Source organism: Kryptolebias marmoratus, linkage group LG17, assembly GCF_001649575.2.
Source record: "Kryptolebias marmoratus isolate JLee-2015 linkage group LG17, ASM164957v2, whole genome shotgun sequence".
In the NCBI taxonomy this organism is placed as follows: domain Eukaryota; kingdom Metazoa; phylum Chordata; class Actinopteri; order Cyprinodontiformes; family Rivulidae; genus Kryptolebias; species Kryptolebias marmoratus.
The window spans coordinates 24,453,646-24,468,016 of NC_051446.1; the positions used below are offsets into that span (position 1 = coordinate 24,453,646).

Below are 14,371 nucleotides of genomic sequence, written 5' to 3' on the forward strand. Positions count from 1 at the left end.
CGTCGTTTGATGGAAACTGTCCCGACAAGCGAAGTGAAACTCCTGCACTTAGAAGATTCTTGGCCCAAAACGCAGGAAGTTCAGTTTTTTTTCAGTCTAAACATGATCTCGTCGCCAGCTTTAAGATTTCTGCTCCGTTAATCGACTGCAGCAAAGAAACGATCAGCTGATATCTTTCCCAAGCATGAGGCAAAAATAAACAACACAAATAAAACCCTTTGTTTCCACGTAGTTCTCTTTTTATTTACAGTATTTACAATATTTTCAGTCAGAAAAAAAAGTGTAGCTATAAAAATAACTTTTGACTATCTGTGTGATGTAGATAAAGAAAAACTGTTTCTTCTGAACACATCTGGACCCAGAGCGTTCTCGTTTGGCACAGCATAAAATAATAATTCTGAAACTGGCCTTACTGGACCACGAAGCCCCCACTCAGGCTTAACAACACCTAAACTCAGCCGCTCGTTGAGATCGGACTGAAAACTCGGGTCCACGTGGAGCTGCAGGTCCAACAATACAGTCCATGGTTTTTTTCTAAACACATAAATGCACAAAAAAAGGGAGGATTGCATTCAGCCTGGTCCAGAAAACTGACATCAGTTTTTGTGTTTGGAAACTCAGAAATATTAAGGAAATGCACAAATATCCATGCAAAACAAACAAAAGTTGCAAATTTTGTTCGAAGCTTCAAACCAAAACAGTCTTACAGTACCGTCAAATTGAACGAGGTGCAAATATTCGATTTCATAGTTCAAGTAGTCCAACAACACTTTCCTTTGGGTGGGTTTGCTGCTACAACAGGGTCTCCTGTTCAGGAAACACCTCAAAACTGCTGAACAACTTCCTCTTTCCATGCCAGGAGTCCACTCATGTATTTATTTCTTTTAAACACCCGTAACATGCTGGGTGCTGCCTCCTCCGTCTCCCCCCACCTGCATGACTCCACCCACTCCCCGTTAACGCTGAGCAGTCGGGCTGCTTCATCCAAGCTTCCTGTTGATTATTTTGCTATTAAAAACTAAAAGCTATAAGGTAACAGGCTGAAAGCTGCTCTGGTCGGTGGCTGCAGAAGACATTGTGGGAATAAAAGGACAGATTCTGGAGGCTCCGTGTTTGTTTCGGCGTTGGGGCCTGCAGAGATTCTCACTAAGCCGTCTTGAAGTTCCGCAGATCCAGCGGTTCTTTACTGGGAACGCACCAGTCGTCGGCCTCGTGGCTCATTTTGTAGTTCTTCAGAGCGGTTTTGTTGTAGACCGGTAGCCTTTCGATGGAGTCCGTGGACAGAGCCTGCAGGGACAGAAACAAACAAACTTACTGCTAACGTTCAGCTCATTCAGGAGATGGCTGCTGGGACTTTTGGTTTTTGTAACTTTTATACTTTGCAAAATATTTAACTTTAATATAAATATTTTCCCATGCAAAGACATTTAGATCTCTTCAATTCCTTCAAAAACATTTTCTCTTTGACATCTGCTTCAAAGTATTGTCTTTTTATGCTGCCTTTAGCTAAAGTCCTGCTACTTTTAGCTTTCAGCTCGTGTTCTGCCTCTCTTAGCTGCAACAGTTTCAAAACTGCTGTCATGGTTTCAGCTCACCTTCAGGTAGATGACGGCGTCGGTGCCGAAGGCCTCCATGGAGTACAGCTGCAGGTCGCCCTGGAAGTATTTGGCGTAGAGACGAGAGATGGGAAGGCCGTAGCCGAAACCAGCCTGCAGAGAAAAAAAAAGGAAGATCAGGAATTTAAACAAAAATCGACTGAAACTCACTGCAGACTTTGTCAAGTTTGATCGTTTACTTTAGGTCAGTCACTTCTGAGGTGGCAAATAATCCTGAAACAGCAGAGAGTCTGAATAAAGGGCTCAAAGGGGTTTTGGAGGCTGTACAGAGAGCGCTCTCAGTAAAAACAAAGGTGGGGAAAAAGATTAGAAATTAAAATAAATAAAAACAATTCCAAGTATTTCCAAATACATCTGATGACTGATCAAAATGATGACGTAACAAACATCCAGAGAGGTCAATGTCCCGTACCAGCGGTGTCCTGGAGTGGTCTCCTATCTGAGGAGCTGGAGCTGTGGAGTACATGTAGCTGAAAAGCTTCTCGATCTTACGAAACGGGACGCCACCGCCTCTGTCGCTCACCTGCAGACGGAGGGAAAAACCAGAGAAGAAGAGTTGGTGTCACAAGGATCAGCGTCTGCATTTAGGCAAGGCTAAAGCTTCAAATAAGGATTTAAAACCTGCACAAAAACCCAAGTTCCAATCAATAACGCTGTTTATTTAAATTTATCAGGCGAGTAAAGTGATAAACTCTGGTTCAGGTGACCCGAGTCTGAGTTTCAACACAGCCGGGAGGGAGAAACCAGAACAGACGTGTTATATAACAAGGACGGAGAAAAGACCAAATACTGAAGCTGGAATTTCATTTATTTATCACAAAACTGATTAAATATTTTTGAGGTTCCCATTCTTTAAAGATGGAACTACATTTAGCTACAGTTCTGCTACTTTTAACTTAGCTCCATTTGGCTATTTTTGGTTTATTTTGTATTCTTTTAGCTTTTAGTGGTCTTTGAGTTTTAGTTAGTACTTTTCTTCTTTTGGCTTTCAGCTAGTTTTCTGCTTTTTTTAGCTTTAGCATCTAAGTTTCATCTTTTTAAGCTAATTTCAGACATTCAGTGCTCAGCATTCACGCTGGTGATTTCTGGATCTGAATGATCGGTATAAGCCCTTTGATTCAGAGTTCCTCTGTGACTTTAAGGCCTGTGCTTATTCCTGTAAACTGTCTGTACTTATCAGAACCCCCCCCTGAACTCGTTAACTTTAATCAGCCGCTGAACTTTGAACCCTGCGCCTCACCTTGATCGACATGTCCTCGCCGCCCAGGGACACCAGGACTTTAATGGGTGGCAGGTTGTTGCTGCTATCGTGGGTCTCAATGGTCGCTCTCATAGCGTTCTACAAAATAAAACAGCAAAACTTAAATTCAGTTTGTTTGTTAAAGGTTTTTGACACTTGTCTGAAAGCTGAAGGTGGACTCTCTTACCTTGAAGAGCTCAAACAGCATGTGGTAAAGGTGAGAGGGAACATACACGATGGTGATCGGATGATTCTTCTTCTTGTCTGCAAAAACAAAACGGTTCATTAAACCACTTTATTTAAGACTTTAATAACCCAACCACTTAACAATCAGCTCTTCTGTTCAACTGGTTTGACCCAAGTGAACAGGCTGGGCTGCGAAAGCCCTGATTTTATCTTTAAACCTCAGAGGATTAAATAAAAAAACAACTTACGGTTCATTTCCTGTAGGACCAGATCGGGGGAGCGTAGGTAGTACTGTTCACACAACATCTTGGCACTTTGGTAGGCATCTGAGAAGATAAAGATGAGGCTAAATTTAATTTGCAAACCAAAAAAAACGCTTAAATAAGTTTTCAGAGCGCACACTGACCCTGGACTACGTCTCCCACTTCGCACTGAGAGTCGATGCTTCCGATGGTGTTCGGGTGGACCGGGTTTGTCGTGCCGTCAAAAACAAGAGCTGCAGGAAGTCAAAAGGATAAATCTTAAAGCAGCATGCATTTTGTGCCTGCACTGGTTTTCCTCCTGCATCCTGAATGATTATTTAAAGACGTTCAACTAAAGAATAACCTAAAAAAAGACTTTAGAATCTCACAAATGATGAGTCCTACACTTGTTTTGGAAAAATAACAAAAGTTATTAAATGTGGGACAAAAACAGCTCGCTCGTGTGTGGAAAAGGTTCATTATATAAGTCATAAAGGTTCACGCAACAGCCGTTTGGAAACTCTGGAGCAGCGATTTTGTCTGCATCAGCAGTTTCACACGCCGGGTGATTCAAGCTCCCTAAAACAAACAGAACTCTGGACAGAACAAGATCGAACCGGATCAACAGGGTTCTTTTCAAATCACTACATTTTTCCCCTCTTCGACGTCCTTCAGCACCAGTTCTCGCAGGTTTTTACTCCGACCTGAAGGCGGCGTGAAAAAGTCCCTCTGCATATAAACTAAAGACAGAGATTATTTGCTTTGATAAGAAAGCAAAAGCTGAAGTATACGACACCTTAATGACTCTGTTTTCTTTTTTTAATCTGTTGTTTTGATCAGATGAGCGGACTGAACTGGATATCTGCTGTTTTTACTGAGATAAGAAGCAGATTTATCTCCTTGCTGTCATATCCACCCAATAATCTGGGAGATAAATGAAAATTGGTGCAACAAGTTACAGATAATAATACTTTTAGACGCTTGTTTTATTTGTTTTCCTTCAAAGAAGCAACATTAAAAATGGTGCTCTTTACAGAATAAATTATATCAAATGGTCAGGTTGATCTGAAACCCAGTAAACTCAGGGTATCACCAACATCGATCCAACACTTTTAACTTTAAAGAGTTTCTCACAGGGGAGAGCAGCATGTCGTGTTTTATCATCAATATAATTATAAACACAGATTAAAGTCTGACACCATGGGAAAGAAACTGCTTCAGAAATGTACTAAAATAAAAGTATACAACAAACTACAGTAACTAAACTAAACAAGAAATGATCCTGCGGACTCACTGTGTTGGTTGATGAGCATTCGGATGGAGATGCGGCTCATGTAGAACCGGTCCAGGAAGTACTGGATGTTCTGATTGGTGACCGTGTCCTGGGGGAAGGTCTCTTTGTATTCGATGATGCCCTGCGCCATGGTGGGCACGACGTCGTTGTGTCGGTTTCTGATGGTGACCAAGGTGTCGACAAACCTGGAGAGGAAAAAAAATGAAGCCACCCAGCTGTCAGTGGAAGGTTTGATTTAACGCCACGGCAGCAAATAGCTTATTTAAAACAAGAAACTGAATATGAAAAAAACAACAGAAAATTTAAATACGTTTCACTGACAAAGCCATGTTACAATACTGGCATAACGATGGTTCTTCATCATTTAGTAAAAATACAATCATGTCTAGTTTGGAAAGAAAACTGAGGTCTCTTATTGGGTTAATTTCATGCAGTTTGACTCAGATATAAGCTGTTTGTAATAGAACCTGACATGCAGGAAGTTCTGCATTAAGGGTTCTTAGCAGCACAGTTTGCTTTTTAATTCCCAAAGATATAAACATGACTCGGGACCAAACAAACAAACAAACAAAAACATATATTTAAAAAGGTACTCATTGCAAAGTCTTTTCAGTAAGAAACAAAATCTGCACAGTTTTTTTTTTTCCCTCACATTGATGGTTAACATGTCCCTAAATTAAAGATTTGCAAGAAAATTTGTGACCGGATGTCGACAACCAGTGAGTTTGTTTGCCTAAAAAAACACTCAAGCTTCCTCGTGGTTTTTTGACAAATGTGGCTTTGTTTACATTGAGTGCGTACCCGCATTACAGAGCTACATTTGGTAAACAACTGGAGTAAACCTTTTTTATGTTTGATTTCATCCAGCTGTCAGGAGTTCTTGTTAAATGTCACTAAAGTAGATGCACTGGGTGTAAAAAACAGGCCTTTTTGTGCAGCTTGGATCATACTCAGACCTAAAACTTACTCTGAAAGCACTTTGTGGTCGTCTGGATTTTTGTCTAAAAAGTCGAGGATCTCCATCAAACTCTGACTGTACCTGAAAACATCAGAGACAAACACAAGGACGTGCGATGTGAAACACAGAAGGGGAAAAAAACGAGCGCCTCAGCAGAAAATGAAAGTTCACAAAGGAGGCAAACGCAGACCACTGAGAAAAACACACATCACGTGGGCCTGTGACGAGGAAACTGGGGTAAAGTTCAGAGTCTGCAGCCACGCCTCACAGCCTCCGCTCACTTGGAGCAAGTACAACTTGGTCAAAGGGTATTGTTTTGATTCAGAGCCTTATGTAAGTTATGAGGGTGGATAAACTGCCCCGGCTGGAAGCAAACAACAGCTGTGGCTGTAATAAAAACCTGCAAACAAGCAGGGTTAAACAGAGTGGCACAATAAAGCTGATTTTACTGCTCTTTTTTATTTTAGGAGGACTTTACAGTTCAATAAAAAGCTGCGGCTGAGACATGAGATAACCTGGATCATAATAATCGATAGGTGTCGTCCTAGATTCCAGTCGGGCTCACCATCTCTGCACCATCTGCACAGAAGGGGTCAGGAGCACTTTGTCAGGCAGGAGGTTGATTTCCTTCATGATGTTTGAGAGTCTTACAGGGAGTTCCTGCCTCAGAAAAACAAAGGACGTCTTCTCGCAGGCGTTTATGGAGCCTGAATTAACACAAAGAAAACAAAAAATACAACTGCAGCTTTTTTAAAATACACAAATATTACATTTTTGTTTACTTCTGTGCTACTGAAAACTGTGCTTTATCACCTTCATAATTAAAATTCTAAGCCTATCTTTGCTTTCTTATAATTAAATTAATAAAATGCACGAATCAGAGGCAGATTTATTCAAAATAATCAACTTTTTTCAAGCTCTGCAATAAGAAATTGCTAGCAAAAACAAACAAATATGTATTATTTCCGTGCATTTTGCCCTGTAAATGACATTTTTTCATGCAGACATCCGTGTCCATCGATATTTGATGCATTTATGTGTTTTTTGTGATAAGTTTTATTTTGATCAATAGTTATTTTTGTCTTGAAATATTGCAGCCTGAGCTTCAGCAGATCTGATGCAACACTTGCACCAGTCTGTGAACTACATGCACATGCATTAAGAGCAGATGTGCAGACTTTCATGCTTAATTTTACAAATATGAGCCACAATATGACCATTAATTGCAAACTTTAGCTGCATTAAGATCAGATTTAGGTGAAACTGTCCAACTCAAGCTTTATTTACTCACCGAAATCCAGAAACTGCTTTATGGAAAGCGGCGACGGAGAAAATTTAGAGAAATGTTCAATGTGTTTCGGCGCATTGGCCAAAGCGGCGTTTTTCATAATAAACCGAACGAACTTCATTTTTTTTTTTTTTAGCTGCTTGAAAGTTTCAGCGCCTCCTTTCTGTGTTTTTCTGTGTCAACAGCATCTGATGCTAAGCTAACACCGAGCTAACCCAACGAGCCTGCCTTCTCAGAGAACGATTCACAACAGTGGTGGGCTCGTGCAGAAAAGTACAACGCTTCAGCCAATAGGAAGAAAGGAATTTTATTTACTCCACATACTGACCAATGAGAGCAAAGAGGAGGCGGGGTTATTTTCGTTTGACCTCTCAACAACGATTCTTCACAGGAGGAGTCACGTGCGGAAAATACAGCCATTCAGCCAATAGCAGGAGAGGGGTTTTATTTACACAAAAGATTGACCAATCAGAGTTAAGAGGAGGCGGGGTTAGTTAGTTACATTTGGAACTTCCAGAAAGGAAACGCCTCCAGAAGCAACAGATAACGTTACGTAACGTGCTATCTGCGGAGGGTCTGGTGCGGTTTGGCAGGCGCCCTTCATTCCGCGAAATCATTGTGTGCTACTGTCCTTACTAGAAATTTCTGTGGGGAGGGGGACTCGGGAACAAGTTTTGAAAGCAGGGAAACGGCACTTTTAGATGTAAACAATATTTTGCATCAATTACCTTTTCAACTTGTGGCAGGAAATGTACACATTTTAGATGCATAAAAAAGTAAAAAGGATGGGATAAAGTCAATATACTGGCGTTTTTAGATGAAAACAAGTTTAACTTAAACAGTAAAATCTGCTGTTTTAAACAGATGTGGAGTTGATATTAGATGTCCACAGTACTTATAAAACGATCCAAGATTTTGAGAAATTATAAGATGTAACTTTGGCTGCAGTAATTCATTATTGATTAATTACAGTAGCAGTACATAATACAACATGATACATACCTCATACTTACCTGGTACATCTTAAATATATATCGGGTACTTACTTGGTACGAACCTTGTACATATTGGGTACTTAACTGGTTAATACTGGGTACATACTGGGAAATTACCAGGTACATATTGGGTACGTACCTCATACTTAACTGGTACATCTTAGGTACATACTGGGTACTTCCCTGGTTAATACGGGAAAATTACCTGGTACATACCGGGTACTTATCAGGTAGGTACCTTGTTCTTACCTGGTAAATACTAGGTACATACTTGGTATGTACTATGTAAGTACAAGGTACATAGATGGTACTTAACGGTGCATATCTGCTACTTACACCTGACTCCCTGAGCCAGCGCTTAAATTATTTTACAACATCAAACAAAAGGTATTTTATTAAAGGTTCAATATTAGAAAATGTTGCCTTTTAGGGATGCAAATTATGAATTTCATCCAAATGAAGACTTTCTCCAATCTATTTTACAGGTATGGTGGTCATAAAAAGCACCAAAAGCTTGTTTCCTAAATCATATTTTATTTGTTCCCTTCGGATCACTGTACCATCTTTGGATATAAGTTGTTTTTCTTTTATTAAACAAGAAATACTTCCTTCAAAGTTGTCGTGACTGACTGCACAAATATTTCTTTTAAGCAAAACTAAAGCATCTTGTTCAAACTGTAGCAGAAAAGGACACAAACTGAATGTCGTATTTCTTCATCTCAGACAGAAGTTTCCTGTCTCTGAATGATCCTCTGAAATCTCATGGTTTTGAATAGAAATACCTTCAGCAGAGAACACGTTGTACCGATCAACACTCTTCTTATATAAGAGTCAACTGTGTCAGCACTCCTGGGATTGTTTTTATATAAAGCCAGTTTGTCTTCCCTAGAAATAAAAACATCACTTCACATTTTTAGCTGCTGATCGGAAAGCAATAAAAATAGAAAGCTATACTGCAATGCAATGTGTCAAATCTGCACCACAAGAAATCATTTCTGTGTTTACCAGTTTCCAGGAAATAGTAACCTGACCCCTGCTGAATACGATCACAACAAGCAGCTACACGTCAGACTGTTTTCATGAGTCACAAGGATGTTCAGCAGCTGTTGCTCAAACCAGCTCAGGCTCTAATAATTATTGTCTCATCAAAGATATTTCAAACTTTACTGAATACATTTCTAATTGATAAGACACATTTGTCACATTTAAAACAACTGAGGTTGATTAAAGTGCTCTACAGTCAAACCTGATAATGGGACAACAAAGTAAATCATGCAATCAAATAAAAACAATAATAAGGAAAGGGCGTTTCAAACTTTAAAAGTTAATAGTTTTTCTTTCGGCTGCTCCCTTCTGCAGAGGTCGTCACAGAGAGTGAACTCACACGAAAGATTTGGCAAATGTTTCACCCTGGATGCCCTTCCTGACACAACCTGGGCTTAAACCTGCAGTCTCAAGATTAATTACTGCAGCCTCCACATTTAAAATTAATCATAACATTTTAAAATCCAACCTAAAACTGACAGGAAGCCAATGAAGACATGCCAAGACAGGGCCTCAGCAGAGACCTTTGATTGACCCTCATGAGATAAAACCTCCAGATGTTTGTGGTTTAAATGCTTCTTCTTTCTGGTTATTTTGTCCTTTTGCCACTTTGTACCCCAGAGGTTTTTGTTAACTTTCTACCCAGACTTTCACACTCTATATTTGTTGTTAGGATCCCTGAGTGCAACAGAAACATCTGGGTCTATAGTGTTGACAAATATACATTTATAATCAATATTTTTACCATCATCCGTCAAAAGATTTACCTACCAAGAGAAGTAAACAGACAGGAAACAGTAAACAAGAAAACAAAACCTCCTGGATGACTTGGTTGTGTGAAGAAGTTCTGACTCAGCCACTCCAAACTGCACATACTGTTTTCTGTAAACTACTTTGTAACCTCTTTGCATGTTTAAGGCACAATATTGTTTAGTTTCCATTGCTAAACACTATAATCTTTATGCATTTCTTGTTTTTCCCCTCGTGAGTCATCGACAGTTCGAGCAGCACCAGAATGATTGTCATAATGAATAAGCAACTTTAGTACCAGCATCAAGTTACAAGCTGCAGGCCCTGATGTTTGCAGGCTCACACAAGCTCTCTGAGCATGTTCCCAAAACTTACCTGGATAAATAGGACAGTTTTTTTATGTTTCCAGATGAGCCATACAGTTAATTAAGATGCTTGGATGCAAGTAGAAGATTTTGACCTGTTAAAATAAAGGAAAAGCCTTCAGATCCTCAAGAAAAGTGGTGGGAAAATGAGCGCCTGGACATTTTTGGTTTAACATTTGAAAACATCATCATGGTAAAAACATTATGAGGGGAAAAGTAATTTAATGCTCTGGGGTTCTGGAACCCATTTTGTTCAAGAACCAGTTAATGTGGAACAATATCAACCTTTTGGTGTGAGCAGAACTACACCCAACAAGAACCTGTGGCAACAAAGTCTTCCAGCGTTGAAGACGTGTAGATCACTGCTGAAAAGGTCCAACTTTAACCATCTTTACGAACATGTTCTCAGTCTCAGTCATACGGACATTTGTCCATGCACCTGTTCAAAATCACAAAAGAGTTAAAAACAAAAAAAACTGGACTTCTGCTCTGCAGCTGAAGACATTTTGCTTCTCATCCGAGGAGCTTCTCAGATCAGAAAGCAGAGAGTGGAGTTCAAGCTTTTAAAGCTGAGATGTTCTGTAAGATGGATTCACATGCAGATTAACTCTGTCTCCTCACACTAGAGCCTTGTTAGGGTCTTTGTTAGTCTGACTCACAGATGGGCCACTCTGGTCACATGAATGTAGGTGTTGATTGGATGTTAATGCTCCATTCTAGGTCTTAGAAAGCTGAAATCTGAGACCTCCTCCTCTGTTTAAAGTTGCTTTCTATCGTTTGACGTAAATAGCTTCCTTCACCCCCCTTTCAGACCATCTGTTTTCTGAATCTTGTCCTGTGTTGAGCCATGCGTCTGTGGAGAAGCTGTTTGGTTTCTCCAGCATGGAGGTCTGGACTGCAGACACCACATCGCTCAGTTTGTGTCCTCAGGATGGACCAGCCTCTGTCTGAGAGTCCTGTTGGGTTTGAACTGGACCTGGTTGTTTGGAGTTTCTCAGATACTCCAGTAACATAATGGATGACCATGTTTGTGCATTTGTTCTTTTCTTTGTTCTGTTCAGTGACTTTAGATTTCCTTGCTGACGTGACAAAAGCCCAGTCAGGATATCCACATGTTTGGAGCACTGCTCTGTTCCTTTTCCTTCCCTTCTGTCTTCGTGGGGACGTGTTCAGCCTGATGCTGTGGAGTTCTGATGACAGAGAGTTTGGTGAGAGTCCAACAGAAGGTTCTGATCTGTGTGTGTCGGTTTCCTGTAGACCTCAGTGTTGAGGCTTTCCTCTCCTTCCATGAGCACCAGAGAAGGCAGCTTGTTGTTGTGAACCTGATGTTCTGTAAACACAGTTGATGTGTCTGGTGAACGTTTCTACTTCCTTAGCTTGGATGTTGACCCAAGTATCGTCCACATATCTGAACCAGTGCCTTGTTGTTCCCTCGAAGGAGTTCAGGCTCTCTGTTCCTCTTCCTCCCAGAACCAGAACAAAACGAGGAGAAGCAGCTTTCAGTTTCTATGCACCACAAATTTGGAACAAACTTCCAGAAAACTGTAAAACAGCTGAAACACTGGGTGCCTTTAAATCTCAACTTAAAACCCACCTGTTTAGAGTTGCTTATGGCTAAATTAGGGTTAGAGTGCGGGGTTTTGATGTCTTCGATGTTTTTCTCTTTCTTACTGTTTATTCATTGTCACGTGCTGTTTTTAATTTGTTTTGTTAATTATGTAAAGCACCTTGAAATGCCTTGCTGCTGAAATGTGCTATACAAATAAAATTTGATTGATTTGATTGATAGAGATTAGCCACACTGGAGATCTCAATCATGATCCTGTCTGTAAAAACTGTCATGTCCTGGATTACTGACACCCTTTCATAACTCTCCATTCCATGTTACTGTATAGCTTCAGAACTGCTTTATTAAACATTTTGGACATAAATGGACCCCAACATGAACTTGCAAAAAGCTACAGTAGTCTTAGTGATGGTTTAAACCTCAGTGCTGCTATTGATGACACAAAAGAAACATAAATGAATAATTATTACAGCGTGATAACATTGTATTAAAAAAATCTCCAAATAACCCCTGAATGTCTTTGATCCAGCCTGGATTTTTCCATCTGAATTACTCCCTTCTTTGGTTTGCTACAGCCTCTATTTAAATGTTACATTTCTGCAACATCCTGTTAATATTTTGTTCCTTTAAATCAGTTTTCAACTTTCGTAACAAAGAACACAACACGGCTGAACAAAACGTCCTTTTCTTTCCCGACAGTTTGTTGCAGAATGGCATTATCTGCTGCCTTTCTGGGAAAAAAGTGTCATTTATAGGCAAGGTGTGTCAGTAGGAGCAGTTAACCAAGAAAAGGTCAACTTCAGCAGCAGATTTATTACTCTTTAAGATTTATTTGTGTTTTTTTTTTTACAGGAAATAGAGAGCAGAAGAGCAAAACCTGCAGATTTGAGTGTTTTCAAGCTTTCATTTATTCTACCTGATTTCATGTTTTATTAAAGAATTCCTTAATTTCTTTAAATTGAGTTCACATTAATGTGGCAAAAGGGATAAAAGTTGCAGCAGTTTTAAAAAAATGAAAAAGTGAAAAAGTTTGGACCCTGTGTACAACTTAAAAAGCAATGCAATGATCTTCAAATCTTATAAACCTGCATTTTATTTACATTGGAACATAGTAAACATAATAAAATGTTAAAACTAAGAAATTGCACAATTTATTTTTAGAAAAAAAAAGCTAATTTTAAATTTGATGGTAGCAACACAGCTCGTAAATGTTGGTACAGAGCCATGTTTTCCACTGGATCATTACAAATATTTTTTATTTAACAGTAAAATTAATGAAATGCTTTGTTTTTCATCAAACTTGGGATGAAAAAGCTGATTTTCAGAGCCGTGAGGAAATGTGAGCACCATTATCAGCTGAACACAAGGAGTGTGCCTCAGGTACTGTAAAAATGTCAGATCAGCATCAATAAAGGTCCAAAGGTTTTATTTAGTCAGTTTATGAACTGCTGTAGGATAATAAAACTTATTTACAGTCTTATTCAGTTTAGTTCTGAAGCTTCAGGTTGTTTCTGTCTGGAGGGGGACTTTCAGGCCACCACCAGTACTTTTCCGCTCCCCATCAGACTCCATTTCCGTCGGCTGTCGGCTCTTGTTCCCCACGAGCCGAAACATTTGGTCATTGAAGGGACAAGAATAACCCCCAGTGGAAATTTCCTCTCCTGCAGAGCAGGGGGAGCTGTGGGCAGGACGACTTACTCCACAAAGAACTTGCATTTAAATGCAAATAATTGTTTTCCTCTGACAATAAATTCCCCCTGATTAAAATTCATATCCACATTAGCAGCAGCATATTTTAACGTAAGGAGAAAAAACATTTAATCAACCTCGTTGCATTTTTCCCCCAAATGTTCTGACTACTGTAATCATACATCATTCATGTTGAGTTTAGTTCCTATTCATACAACTAAGGATGATAACAGAGCTACCTGATTACACATTAATGAATAAATTCCTCTAATCAAGCGTCTGAATGGAGCTTTCACACAGTTATTATAATCACAGCAGTGAAGTTTCACAAGCTTTCAGTTTTAAACGTTTTAAACGTTTTAAACGTTTTAAACGTTTTAAACGTTTCACTTCCTGCCTTCCAGAAACGGCGAAACTTTGCCATGAATCATCACCGCCAGCTCTGCCTGTCTGTTAGCAAAATGTCTCATAAACCACAGGATGGATTTTAATGAAACTTTCAGGAAATAATCATTGTTTGTACGTCTACAACTGATTAACTTTTAAAGCCAAACAAAATCAAGATGGCCGCCTAAGCCAACTATTAGAAAACATAAAAATGAAGATATTGAGCTAAAATTTGATGTGGTAGCAGCTGAGAGTCGTTCACAACACATACTCTCAGCATTGGTATGTTTGATAAATTAAAGTAAGAAAATTGAACCGTTTTTCTCTTTGTGACAAGAAAAAAACTAGAAATTTAATTTAAAATGGGTCCTTCGATAAGTTGTCTGTTTCGTGTTGATTCAACATGGATTCATCTCTTGAGTTAAGGAGCTGTTTTTAATGTCTGCATGATCCAAATATCAGAGTTAAGAGGCATAAACAAACAAAACAACAACAAAATACTCAACTACAACGACTAAAAATGAGTGGAAAACTTTTAAAGACCTTCAGGAAGTCTGAAGAGCTTTTGAACAGAAGATGACTCAAGACTTTTGCACAGCTGGGGACTGCAAAGCAAAGGCATGAGAAGAGTTAGAGAGGGCAACACTGCCCCCTGTTGGAGTCAAGTCAAACTTATTTATGAGGACATTTAAAAAATATTGACCCCAAGTGAGAACTGTGAAATAAATACAACTAAAAGCAGTAAAACAA

At 39.4% G+C, this 14,371-nt stretch overlaps 1 protein-coding gene across 1 annotated transcript; it reads right to left on the reverse strand.

Annotated features, from left to right (window-relative positions):
• Positions 1-216: 216 nt before the first annotated feature.
• On the reverse strand, positions 217-7,077 carry pdk2a (pyruvate dehydrogenase kinase 2a). The gene is made up of 11 exons (XM_017438646.3): positions 6,828-7,077; positions 6,102-6,243; positions 5,546-5,617; positions 4,579-4,763; positions 3,449-3,538; positions 3,291-3,368; positions 3,044-3,120; positions 2,857-2,955; positions 2,029-2,139; positions 1,596-1,709; positions 217-1,287 (listed from the first exon to the last, which is right to left on the reverse strand). The coding sequence occupies exons 1-11, from the start codon at positions 6,943-6,945 to the stop codon at positions 1,147-1,149; spliced, it is 1,227 nt and encodes a 408-aa protein (XP_017294135.1). The 5' UTR covers positions 6,946-7,077; the 3' UTR covers positions 217-1,146.
• Between the last annotated feature and the right edge of the window lie 7,294 nt (positions 7,078-14,371).

Coding starts and splice junctions, on each gene's coding strand:
- pdk2a (XM_017438646.3), bottom strand. CDS start 6,945: ATGAAGTTCGTTCGGTTTATTATGAAAAACGCCGCTTTGGCCAATGCG. Junction 5,618..6,101: donor GTGCAGATGGTGCAGAGATG/GTGAGCCCGACT, acceptor TGATGTTTTCAG/GTACAGTCAGAGTTTGATGG. Junction 2,956..3,043: donor TGCTGTTTGAGCTCTTCAAG/GTAAGAGAGTCC, acceptor TTTATTTTGTAG/AACGCTATGAGAGCGACCAT.